At 40.7% G+C, this 13,935-nt stretch overlaps 1 protein-coding gene across 1 annotated transcript in view; it reads right to left on the reverse strand.

Moving 5' to 3' along the window:
* Positions 1–13,935, reverse strand: part of PLXDC2 (plexin domain containing 2) — a 258,828-nt gene that overhangs the window by 106,992 nt on the left and 137,901 nt on the right. The window contains exon 4 of the mRNA XM_059467961.1: positions 10,400–10,469. Within this exon, the coding sequence (XP_059323944.1) occupies positions 10,400–10,469 (70 nt within the window). The remainder of the gene's footprint in view (positions 1–10,399; positions 10,470–13,935) is intronic.

The raw sequence follows: 13,935 nt of genomic DNA on the forward strand, positions 1-13,935 counted from the left end.
GACTGGATGGGACTCTTACCTACAGCTTTAAAAACATCACTTAGGTGAACTGATATTTTAGCTGATGAGTACTTCCAAATATAATATTTCTAATATCTTTTCCTGACAGAATTAAAGGCACTTTATCTACACAGGTAAAACCCTTTCCTGTATCACTCTCTTCTTGCACCTAATGCAGAGGGGAAAAACACAACTAAACAGACTTTGACACCTTTCCCTTTGAGTGCTGCTCTGCTACAACTCATAAACATTCTCCACTACTTCAGAGAGGAGCAGTGGTGAGTGTTGCTGATTCCTGCCACTGCAGAGCATGCTTTAACAGAGCATGGAATCACTAGGTTGGAAGAGACCCTCAAAATCATTAAGTCCAACCCATGTCTTAACACCTCAACTAAACCATGGCACCAAGTGCCACATCCAGTCTTTTTTTAAACACATCCAGGGATGATGACTTCACCACCTCCCCACGCAGACCATTCCAGAACTTATCACCCTTTCTAAAAAAACCTTTTTCCCAATATCCCACCTATATTTCCCTTCGTACAGCTTAAGACTGTGTCCTCTTGTTCTGTCAGTTGCTGCCTGGAGAAAGAGACCAACCCCATCTGACCACAACCACTTTCAGGAAGGCGTACAGAGTGATAAGGTCACTGCTGTGTCTCCTTTTCTCCAGGATAAACACCCCCAGCTCCCTCAGTCGTTCCTCACAGGGCTTGTGCTCCCAGCCCCTCTCCAGCCTCGCTGCCTCCTCTGGACGTGCTCAAGCTCTCAAGGTCCTTCCCAACCTGAGGGCCCAGAACTGGACACAGCACTCAAGGTGTGCCCTCACCTGCCAAGTACAGGGAAAGGATGACCTCCCTGCTCTTGCTGGCCACACTATTCCTGCCCAGGTCAGGATGCCACTGGCCTGTATGGCCACCAGGGCACACTGCTGGCTCGTGTTCAGCCGGCTGTCACCAGTACTCCCAGGTCCCTTTCTGCCTGGGCACTGTCCAGCCACACCATCCTCAGCCTATAAGGTTACAGGGGGTTATTGTGGCCAAAATGCAGGACTTGGCATTTGGATTTATTAAACTTCATCTTATCGGACTCTGCCCATCCATCCAACCATTCCAGGTCTGCAGAGCCCTCCTACCTTCCGACAGATTGACACATGCTTCCAGATTAGTGTCATCCACAAATTTATAATGAGAGACTCAATCCTCTCATCCATGTCATCAGTAAAAATATCAAACAGAACTGGCCCCAGCAGAGACCCCTGAGGACACCACTGGTGCCTGGCTGCCAGCTGGATGCAGCACTGTTTACCACCACTCTCTGAGCCCGGCCATCCAGCCAGTTCCTAGCCCAGCACAGAGTGCTCCTGTCCAAGCTGTGGGCTGCAGCTTTTCCAGGAGTGTGCTTTGAGAGACAGTGCCAAGGCCTTGCTGAAATCCAGGTACACAATATCCACAGCCTTTCCTGGATCCACCAGGCAGGTCATCTGGTCATAAAAGGAGATCAGGTTGGTCAAACACGACCTACCCATCGTAAACCCCTGCTGGCTGGGTCTGATACCCTGGCCATCCTGTAAGTGCTGCTTGATGACACTTAATATAAACTGCTCCATTACCTTACTGGGTACTGAGGTCTGGCTAACTGCCCTATAATTACCAGGACCCTCCTTCCCACCAATTTTGGGAATGGGCATCACATTGGCCAGCTTCCAGTCCTCTGGAACCTCACCAGTGAGCCAGAACTGTTGGTAAATGATGGAGAACAACTTTACAGGATGGATCCCATCTGGGTCCATAGATTTATGAACATCCAAATGGCTCAGCAGTTCTCTGACTGCCTCCTCCTCGAAAACAGGGGGACTATTCTGTTCCCTGACACCATCTGCCAACCTAGGAGGACAGCTGTCCTGAGGAGGAGCCGTCTTCTAGAGACTAGAAGCTGAAGGAAAAAAGACATTAAGCATTTCCACCTTCTCCTCACCTGCAGTTACTAAGTTCTGTCCTGCATCCAGTAGAGAGTGAAGGTTGGTCTTACTCTTCCTTTTGCCATTAATATAACTGTAAAAACATTTTTATTATCCTTCAGAAAAGTTGCCCTCGAGATCTCTGTTTTGGAGCACGCCCACCTATCCTGGACTCCATTGTTTATAAGAGCTTTTCTGGACTCCATTTTTTATAAGTGCTTCTTCCCAAGGAACTCTCTGAATAAGTCTCCTAAATAGGCCAAAGTCTGCCCTTTGGAAGTCCAATGAAAAAGTCTTACTGATGTTCCTCCTGATTTCCTAAAATATCGAGAATTCTATAACTTCATGATCAGTATGCCCCAAGCAGCCTCCAACCACCACATCTCCCACCAGCCCATCTCTATTTGCAAACAGGTCTAACATCTCCCACCAGCCCCTGGTGGGCTCACCCACCAGCTGTGACAAAAAGTTGTCCTCCACACTAAGAACTTCCTGTACTGCCTCTTTTCTGCTGTATTAATTTCCCAGCAGATGTCTGGTAGGTTAAAATCACCTAGAAGAACAAGAGCTGCTGATCCTGAAACACTCTCCAGCTGCTAATAAAATGAGCTGTCCACCTCTCCTTCCTGGCTGGGTGAAGGATAATAGACTCCCAGTAGGATGTCAGGTAAGTTGGCCTTCCCTTTAATTCTTATCCACAGGCATTCAACTTCATCGTCATTAGTTTCAATACTCATAGCATCAAATGCCTCCCTAATATAAAGGGCCACCCCTCCACCTCTTCTCCATTTCCTGTCTCTTCTGAACATCTTCTAGCCATCCAGTGCAGGACTCCAGCTATGTGAGTCATCCCACCACATTTCATGATGGTGACCACATCACAGCTTTGCTGCTGTACCACGACTTCCAGCTCTTGTTTGTTACCCATGCTGCATGCATTGGTATACATGCACCTCAGCTGGGCTGCTGATTTCACCCCTAACTCCGGTTTACTACCCTTGGGCCTGCTTCCTAACAGTTCAGCTGCATCCTCTTCCTTCTTAAAACCTATTTTAAAGCCCTGTCAATGAGTACTGCCAGCTCATGAGCTAAAGTCCTTCTGCCCTTAGCAGAGAGATGGAGCCCATCCGGTTCCAGCAGGCCAGATGCTGTAAAATTTGCCCCATGATCAGAGCCCAAAATTCTGCTGATGATGCCAACCCTTGAGCCACGTGTTGATGATGTGAGCTCTCCTATTCCTGTCATCATTTTTCTCTGCCACCAAAGACACTAAGCAGAACACTACCTGAGCTCCTCCCCTATCAACCACTTGACCCAGTGCCCTCAAGTCCCTTTTAATTGCCCTGATCCTTCTCTTTTCCATCTCATCACTGCCAGCCTGGAGTATCAGCAGTGGGTAGTAATCAGATGGCTGAATCAGCCCAGGCAGTCTCTCAGTGATATCCCATGCCTGGGCCCCAGGGAGGCAGACTGTGGGGTGGGTCCAGTCCACATATGGGACCCTCTGTTCCCTCAGAAGGGAGTCACTCACTATGACTACCCTTCTTTTCTTTTTAATGTCAGAGGTGGAGATCCCTCTGACAGATGAAGCATAATTGGGAGGCTCACCAGGCAGATTATTTTCTTTTACATCTTCTGGCTAACACTCTAAATCCAGGACCTCAACCTATTCTGAAGTGGCACCTGGGTAGGTGAAGGGAGTCAGGAGAAATTTTTATTACCTCCCTGAGTAGGGATCCATTTCCATTCCCCTTCATCCACCAGGTGTCCTGCTATTGCCTGACAGTGGGAAGTGTGGGAGTCCTCTGATTCCTGGTGGGTGTCACTTCGAGGATAGAAGGGCAAAACTCCACCAAACTATTTCCCTTTCACTTTCCATAATATTCCTTAGTCTTTCAACTTCTTCCCTAAACTTGGCCACTGAAAGGAGATCATTCAGCTGCTTACAGTGCAGGCATTCTGCAATGCTCCTAGAACCACTCATGAGCTCAAACACTCTGCACAGAAAGGGGTCTGGACAGATCCTGGATCCTTTTCTAGAGAGTTTATTTGGCTACATACACTTTTACTAACTGAAGTTTTTGATCGTGTAAAAACCATTACTAACAAAAATCCCCAAAACAAACCAACAGAAACGCAACAAACTAAAAACCCCTCTAGCAGGAGGAAACCTGCAACCCTGCCTGGGCGAACTACCACGCAAACTGCCCCGCCATGCCTGCCCTCAAAGATGTGCCACACCCTCAGAGATGTGCCACGACCCTGTTTGCTCACTCCTGCTTGCCCTGCTCCCCAGAGCCCTCTTTTAATCAGCCGCTGCCTGCCGGAGGAAAGCTCCTCCCTGCACAGCTAACGACAACGAGGAACCAACCTGCTCAGTGCTCTTTTCATCACCTGTCACTCGTGGAAACAAAGAGCTGCCCTCATATGAAGTACAGCCAATTAGGGAAGCACCCTGTGGCAATCTAAGGAGATTTACAGCTCATTTTGATAGCAATAGGATCATGATATAATTTCTGGGAACACTCAACAGTCATTTCTTAAGGAAGTCAAATTATCAGTCAGTGTAAGTGCCTAGATTTCAGCAGAAATATGAGGAACAATATGAATTTTGTAAGTATTTTATGAACAAGAACACAAATGTATGGCATTTACAGATATGGAGGATAACACACTAAGGAGAATGAAGCCCAGAGTTTCCTTGGCTAAGGAAAAAATAACATTAAATAATTTAATTTATTATTATTTTCGGCAAAATTATTCAATTTTATTTACTGCTTATTTGGTATTACATGTGGACAAATGCTTTGGGTAGTTATCTGTTATTCTATGAAACAGTCTTAAAAAAACACAAATATGGTAATCTTAAGCCTTTACCACTTCAGTACCACTCCTCCCCATAATCATCACAAAGTTAGCAAATGCCTTAATATGTGATGATCAGAGAAATGTCAAGGCATATGGAATGCTTTTTTCCCTCTAAAGCTTATCATTCTTTTTGCCCTAAGTGCTTCTGATCCAATTTGTAAAGATAAGGCATAAGTGTGGGAATGGAAAGGGTCATAAGGGTTCACCAAGAAAAGTTAGGAAAAGCAGTTTCCAGGGAGGGGATAGTCCCTTACTAAGACAGGAGGGATATTCCCAGGACACTTGACACAGGAAGCTTTACAGGGAGATTTTTTTTTTGGTACAACTGGATGGCAATATAAGACATCAGAAGAAGACGAGGTAAATGAAGGCAATTTTGTGAGCTAGTCAACAGCCAGACCCCCACAGTCCCTTCAGAGTGACCTGCCCACTGGTGATGACAAGTGTAATGCCCTGTAACAGACACAAACTAATCTGAGGCACTGATTTTGGCTAGAAACACAGTGTTTCACTCTGCTTTGTATCACCTTTGCCATTCAACAGATGTTGCCCACAGGGCAATTTGTGTTGTCAAAGAGCTCTTCATTAAGTGATGAACACATCTCCTGCCAGCTCCTGTGCTGAAAGGTTCAGAGAAGCAGGAACAGCCAGAAAAACCTTACTGAAATTTTTGACAGACTCCAATAAAACATTCCACTCAGGACACTGATAATTCAAAGAGGTGGGTAAATTTCACTCTACCTACCCACTGGTTTGGAAATTTAAGAAAATAAATACATGAGATGCAGGGAAAAAAATAATTAGCATAGAATTTCTGCAGGCTGCACATGCACAGCCATCCTCACCCTGAACAAGCTCAGGTCCTGACCCCGTGGTCCCTTCTCTTTCTGTAGCACCACCACCTCAGTGGACAAATTTCCCTCCTGCTCAGAGGTATTGCCCAGAGGTATTGCCAACACAGAAAGATAGGGCTGAGACAGGGCAACAACAGGCTTTATTCCCTCCCCACAGCATACTCTCTGTCATTGATCCCTTTTCCTTGAAAGTACTGTAAAATGTGATGGAAATTGTATTAGAATTCTCCACACTTGGGCACTTATTTTTCATATCCCTCCTTGCTACGTTGAAAACAGTAAAATAACGATATATACAGATTCAATGTCCAAAAGAAATCTTAAAGTGTTATCTCTGTAGAGAGCTTCAGCTTTTAAGTAGCTAATCAACTAGCTTGCTAACCAGAGATATTTTGCCTTTGGTACTTTCCCACAAGCCATATGTACATTTAAAAAGAATTTGATACTGAAATGTGACTCCTCATGAGAATGAAAGATTACTTTGAATCAGTTGTCCTGACTAGTCAGGGTTTAGGAACCATGCTCACGTACCTCACACCTGCTCCTCAATCCAAGATCCAACAACATCAGGTTTCAGCAGAAAAATTAGTATAGTATTTTCAATGCTTGTGCTCTTATCTTGTGTCAATAGAGCACAGGACTGCTGTAGTTTTGATGAAAAGCTGTGTGAATACTGGATGCACAAAAATCTTTCTTCCATAAATACAAGTATTTTTAAGCATGAGATCTGGTCTTAGGAAGTAATAATCATACAAAGAGTTTTTGATTTCTGTTTTGGAAAATTATCAACTCTGATTTGATTACACTGGAATTTAATGCTAGGATGGCTTTTTACTTCTTTGCTTGGTACTCCTTCAATTGACAGTGTTAGAAATGCTCAGGCAGCATCCTCAGAATTATTTCAGACAATTCCTCCATATGGAATATTTCTCTAGTGAAAGATATCTCACAAAAATTTAATACAGTATTTAAAAATTCAGCTGCTTGCTCCAACTTCAGCAATTTGCTCTTATACAGGGTAAGTGGACATTTCTGGAGCCTTCTTCATGCTAGCTGGCAAAATGTCTCAATATTCAGCATTATAAATCTAAAAATGTAACCACCTAGTCACTTCAATTTCTACTGTTATTGTTATGTTTCCTTAATGCTGGGCAGTGCTTGCACAGCAAGGCCTTTCCTTCTCCCTGGAATACCTCAGAGAAATTGAATGTCAACAAAAAAATGCCATAAAAAAACCCTGCCTAAATAACTTACAGTATCTGATATAAAACTGCACTAAAAATAGAGACTGATAAACAAAACAAACAAAAAAAAACCCTCACAGAGAATAAGCAAGAGGGGCTTACTACAATGAACATGGAAAATGAATACAGCCAGCGATGAAGTTGGCAGCATGTTGAGTAGGATGTGGGGCACAGAGCTCCGAGGATGCCCTTGGGAAGGGTTATGGGACTGCATGGAGAGACGCATCACAAGGGAGGGTTTTCCCAGCTCCACTGAGCCCTGTGAGGGATGTCAGTGACTGGCAACAAGCAGACTTCATACACTCAGCTCCTGGCATGCACAACCTGACTCACTATCTCACAACTTTTTTCTTTTTACAAAAATAACCCATTTTTGGCCTGTAGGCTACAAACTTTAGAAAGCTTCACAAAAACCAAAATTCAGCTTGTTTGAAGACTATCTATAGGAATGTGGGCAGAGACATGTCTGTATAGCAAAGAACCAATTATTAATTTTGTCAATAATTATTTCAATTCTAATATATAATTTATATAATAATATATAGCCTTTTCAAATACCAGCTAAGACAACAGTGAATAAAACCCTCAAACTATTTTTTTCACTACCCATTCTTCCTTTTCTTACTTGAACACAATGAGGTCATCAAAACAATTCAGAAGAGGAAATAAATATCAGTTAAAGAGAAAAAAAAGTTGAGTTTTAAACCACAGTGATTCCAAAATCATCCTAAGCAATTTGGGAGCCCTGCTATGCCACAGTGCACACTCCATGAAGCATGGTAGAAACCATTGGCGTTGATGTTTTTATTGTGACAGGGATTTATTGTGCCATTGTTCTAAACTTCCCTTTTAAGAAGGCTATTTAATTTATGATTTGTATGTAAAAACCAGTTTTTAGTGTTGCCCTTAGCATAATTAATAATATCCCGCTCTCCAGGAAGTGGACATCTGTCATGTGGGAGTTCTGTACACACAAACTTTGTCATTCTTTTGATGTCAGAATAATCTCTGGAGGTATTCCAGGTCTCTAATAATAGTAATGCCAATGTAAAATCTTGGTTACTAAGGAATAGCAGACCATAGAGTATATGAAGCACATGGAACATTTATTCATCTTCTGTTATCATAAATCAGTGGTGGTGAAGTGTCATGCATAGCCTAGCAACAAAATTTGCAAATATATCTGAATTAAAACACTTTTAGAGAGTTAGTACAGAAATAAACCTTTCTTTTCCTGCTAGATGAGTTTAGAAGCCTTATAGTTGTAGTAAAGGTTGCATCCTGGACTGACAGAATGACTTACAGTTACTAAGCTTTATCAAGATAACATTTTAAAATATATTATTAAAATATTATTTTTTATGCTTAATTTTGAGGTGGAAAAATCATGGAAATGTTAATGAAAGACAGAAATATCTCTGTGCTAATGTCAATGGTGTACATTAAAAGGACTGATTTTAAAGTTGTATTTAGCTTGACAACAATCCATCAATCTATTTACAGCAATAATATTTCATTTAGTCCAAATGCAGCAAAAAGAAAAGCATAATTATCAGTCAGTGTTCCATTAATAGCAAGAGAAAAGAGTCCTGCAGAGCCACAGTAATTTCTATATTCTGACCTTTTTTTTTTTAAGAAAACAAATGACAAAACTACTTAAATTCTTTGTTTACTCAGTATCAAACGGAAAAAAAATATGTACCTCACAAATTGCTCCTACACAGTTCACCTCATGAGATTAACTTCCCTTCCAAGACTTTTGGGTCTGATGGAGAAACTTGTCAGAGCAGTATATTAGTGAAAGAGGTAAAATTAGTAAAAATTCAGATATTTTAAATTCCATTAAATGAGAAGGCTCAGCAGAATGACCACAACAAAAAATTACTTTAAGAGAGCGAACTTTGTGAAATTTTAAGGAACCAAGGGCAGCAGTAAGAATAAAGGGACATTTAGAGGATGAACCCTGTCCCCACCACTGCTGTTTTAGCTTTGCAGGATCTATCCCATCCTTTTGTGCTACACAAATCACATGCTGATTTTGGCAACCCATCAAAAGCAACTCCTCTAAAAAGGAATACAAAACTGGGATTGATGATCAAATATCAAAATGAAACTAACAGCATAGCAGAATGGAAATCAGACAAATCTCAAAATCAGTGGTTCTTGGCTCATCTTATCCAAATCAGCATCAAAATGTTATTGCTGATCAAGAAGGGAAAACTGATGCTCAAGAAGTCACTTCATGATTCTGCATCCTTTTTTTTTTATCATTCTACTGCAAATCACTTTAATATCAGCCTTTAGTCACCTTTGTCCAACACTTGTACTCTGCTTTGGTAGCAAAATGGAGATCCTGATGGGGAGCATGACAGAAATCTCTGTTACAGTTCACACTCTTGTTGAGACACTGTCAGCAATTCTACCCCTATCATTTAGTCATAACCTCCCCATTTAGGAGTTCAGTGGGACATGGATATCCCCTGATCGTGTCCATCTGGACCCCATAGCAAGAGAAGGAGAAACTTAGATCAGGGACAGGGTAGAATTGTTCCTAATGATGGTGGCTCCTATTTCTGCCTGCTTGTCCTGACACATCTCCAGACTGAGCACCACCAGCCAGGGTCCATGAACTTGGTGGATATGTTCAAGGACCAGAGGATCCTCTGGGTGTGCCCTCCACGATGCTGCCTTTTGCCTCCTTGTATTTATTTTTTTACTATTACTCCTCCTTCTTTTTCTCATTTATTGTCTTCCACGTAATCTCCTTTTCCTTGTCTCATTAAAATGAAATTGTCTTTCAAGAAGTTGGAGTTGGGAAGGGAATAGAAGGAGCTGATGGCTGCTCCCAGCACAGGAGATTGGTGCAGGCAGCTGGCAGCAGCAGGGAGAGGGAGAACCCCAGCAGTGAGCCATCAGTGCTGCCCAGAGCTGCCAGACTGGGAGCCTGAGCTGGCCCTACCTCCCTTCTCACCCCACTCCTCTCATGGAAAGAGGAGAGGAAGGCCATGGTACATTTTCTGAGGCTGTAGTGCACCATGACAATGCCCTGTGATGGGTTTGCCTCACAGGTGACACATGCCCCATTTCTAGCAGCACTGCTCATCTTTGGGCAGGAAATCCTCTCCCCTCGTGCAGGCAAACCCTGTCTCCCTCCTGGCTCTGGCTCCAGCACTCTCACCTCCAGGGCAACTGCTAAACACACATACACCTGAGTTCTGGGGGAAATATCTAAACAGAAAAGGATTAATGCTGTAAAGTCTTACAGTAAGATGGGTTTATAACAGTTCAACTTAAATGCTGGAGGTTTTTCATCATATTGATATTTTTTGATTTTCTTTTTGTGGGCAGGAAAATTTCCTAAATAAAAGCTGCAGTTTATCTCTTGACATATACAGGCAGGGGAAAAATATTTTAAATAGCTGCAAGAAACTCTTCTCATCTTACTCAAAGTAAATGGTTAGAAAGTCACTTACCTCCAGTTGCCACAGTAATTTCACGTAGAAAATGTCCATAAAATGGAAAATCAAAGGACAGATTTACTCTCTGAAAAGAATAACAGCAGAAAATAAAATCAATATTGAGCAGAACATTAAGAGAAAAAAAAGATGAACAGTCATCCACTTCAAATATCTCTTTCATTGCTTTTTTTTTCTCACTGGAGCCTTGTTATTCTTAATTTGGAATTGCCAGTAGCTAACCGGAAAGAACTCTGAGAAGCACTTAAACACTTAAAGCAGTGGAACATTATAACAGAAAACTTCATAAAAGAAAAGACATGAATAGATACTGTAACTCAATCACAAAAATAAAATTAATAAAAGATCTGTAAAGGGTTTCTCCTTAAAAAACTGTCGCTTTAACTGCTTTCATAAAAGGACCCATCAATATCAAAAGCCTTAGCAATACCTATGTTTTACAGGACATCTGCTGCTTTGGCTGCTAGCTTTCTGCTGCTCTGCCACATGGACTTTCATGTGCTGTCCCTGACATCCTGCTGCTGCCTGCGAGCTTGTCTGAGGAAGGCTGGTCACTGGAAGGCAATTCCTCCATCAAACCCAAATGACACCATTCCCTAAAATTCTCTACACTGTCAGCTAGTAGATGGAATGGTGTAAAAAGAAATATTCAACAGAAGCAATAACAAACTCTACTTAAGCTACGTATTGAAAAATAAAGGAAATAAATAAATTTTTGAAAAGAACCTTTTTCTTTTCTTCATCTACCTACAGGTGACTATCCTCTATCAGCTGAATTCATAGCACAGAATTGTCATTTGGGGAATGAACTCTTCTCCTCAACTAAGCTCACCATAAAGCAACATTCAAATTCAAACTCACTTTGCCTCTCTGCCTATGGCTTTATCTTTTTCCATCTATTCCATTCCAGTCCCAAAGCTCGATGATTATTGTGGCCACTCATAATTATCACCTTGTGTGCTACCTGGTTAAACTCTGAATAAATTAGTGGTCATGGCAGAAAGGAGTGCTGAAATCTCAGCATGGTCTTTTCACAGTTTAAATATAATATCCTGTGAAAAACACATCTCTTCCACAGTGGTCCAAATAGTAAATATGAAATAAGCATGCAGTCCATTATTCCTTCTTTTGGAGGACTTACTACAGTAAAAGCTGGTGTGAAGATGAGTTGTTGGTGACTGTCCCTCAACCATAATTTTTGATGACTCCACTTAAGAAAGGGCAGCAGCCCACACATTTTAAAAAAGTGGAGGGGGAAGGAAAAATAAAAAGTCTTTGTTTTTCCTCCCATTATTTCTGTCTTGTATTTGTTATTTTCAGATTGTATCTGAGTACTTCTTCTCTCAGGAAGAATTATATTTACATCAACCAGAAATGTTTAAAGAATTATTTAGCATGAAGTTAGCAGTTGAAGTCTTACAGTAACTTTAAGTGTTTGGAAAGATTTGCTTTCCATTTAAATGGAAGACAGAATTATGACAGGCTTTATTAGCACATTTTTTGTTTGTTTTTAATTAGAATGCAAAATCCATTTGCAATGTGTTAATTGGACTGAGTAGGTTCTAATGACCTTTTCTGTATATACATAAATATGGATGTACAACTGAACATTTCTAATCAAAAATGGCATATGCAAAAGACAGCACATGAATTAACTCACACAAATATTCTTTTACCATGCTCTACAGCTTTCACTGCTGAAGTGTATGCTACATCTGTGAGTGCACTCCATTTAAATTATGTCCTTGCTCCAGCAAACATAATTTGAAGAACTCTGTTGAAACTACCAATATTCTGACCACACTTTCTCTCTTTCCTTTATATGCCATCTTCCATTTTATCTATTCACTTTGAATCATAGTAGCCACTGAACTACTTCAAATGAAAACTGTGCGCCCTAATCTGTCTTCTAGGTGCCTATAATATAAACATTAGTATAAATATGTTTGCAACAAAAACTTGATCCCATTTCCGCTCAAGCCCAATAAAGGTCTCTCACTGACTTAAGTCAAAATGTGACACCTTAAATTCTGACAATGTAAAAATGTTTAACATAGCCTATTTTTTAGCATGATACTGTAATAACCAACATGATTTAAGTATCATTTTGAAACACAAGATTCTAACAGTCACTAAAATTTTGCTTTTACTTCCATGCTAGAAAGCATACTTCATTTTTAAGAAAGAATATCAGAATTTTCAATTCACTGAGATAAAAATGTTCTCTCCATGCATAAGTGATAGAATGGACTGGGAGCAAAGGGAGTTGAGTTCCCAAGTATGACATATCCTGTATTCTAGTTCAGTGTTTGACTAATGAACTCTTAGATATCTAATTTAAACCCACTGAATATCAAAGCCACCTCTAAAAATGTATTATATGGTTAAGAAGATGGTGGCAATACCTTGAAAAAACACTTTTACTACTAGTGTTATAAATCCTGTAGTGTTAGACATTTTAATTGTTCCATTAATATATGTTCGCTACTTTCCACAAAAAATTTGTATGCTGTTTATAAAATCAAACTATCAAATGGATCCTATCCAGGATTCTCTCCAGTCCTTAAGACTTTTCTTGTAGAAGCAAAACAAACTGACAGCTTCTGGGAACTCTCAGGATTATTTACTTCCAAATGAAGGAAAACACACAAATTGAGTGTAAAATTGTCAGCATTCAAAGAATCCTTGACATTGTAAATTAATTCCTTAATATTTAGCATGTGATAACTCCTGGTTCTATTGTCAAATTGGAGAATAATGTTTAGAAAATATCATGTAAATAATTGAGTGCAAGATGTGCAAAATGGCCTTTTAAAAAGAGTAATGGCAAAGTTTATGGGAGAGAGGTAAGAGATTGCTGCTGAGGTAGGTATGATCTCAAAATATACAACTCTGCAGTTGTACAGCTATGAAAATCACATCTCCCTGTTAAACACCTATGTTGTTCAGTACATGTGGATGTTGTTTACTTGGACACAAACATACAAAAAATCAATTATAGATGCATAAATAAGGAATAAAATCTTAGAGGATGACTCTCTGATACTTTTTAATCCTTTGGGGGGACATTTTATTTTTCAGTCCTGAAAAAGGGGTCTTTAAAACTCTATGTAGAAATGGCTGCAGCCACTCAAGTTCATAGTCCAAGACATTTGGGCAAGCATGAAAAGAGATGGATATCAGTGTGCTAAATAGGGACCAGAGCTTTGTCTGCTGGAGCTGGAAGAGGGGACACCTGCCGTTCAGAAGAAAGGTCTTAAACCACTGGGTTTGGGGAGAAACAGTCGAAGCCCTAAAGTTTTCATTTGCCATGCTGAATGGTCCTCTACAATGACCCCCACATAGACCAAAAATATTGCCTTGTTCTAGCCTCTAGTTTAATAACTTCACAAAATGTTCCCCTTGGGATGGACATTTTAGCTGCATAATCTCAGGGATCCAATTGAAAACAAAGGTGAAACAAAGACATGGAAGGGTGTCACCTTTACTAATCATTAAACATGGGTTAAAATTTTAAATTTATTTATTGGCTT

Source organism: Ammospiza nelsoni, chromosome 1 (assembly GCF_027579445.1).
Source record: "Ammospiza nelsoni isolate bAmmNel1 chromosome 1, bAmmNel1.pri, whole genome shotgun sequence".
Classification (NCBI taxonomy): domain Eukaryota; kingdom Metazoa; phylum Chordata; class Aves; order Passeriformes; family Passerellidae; genus Ammospiza; species Ammospiza nelsoni.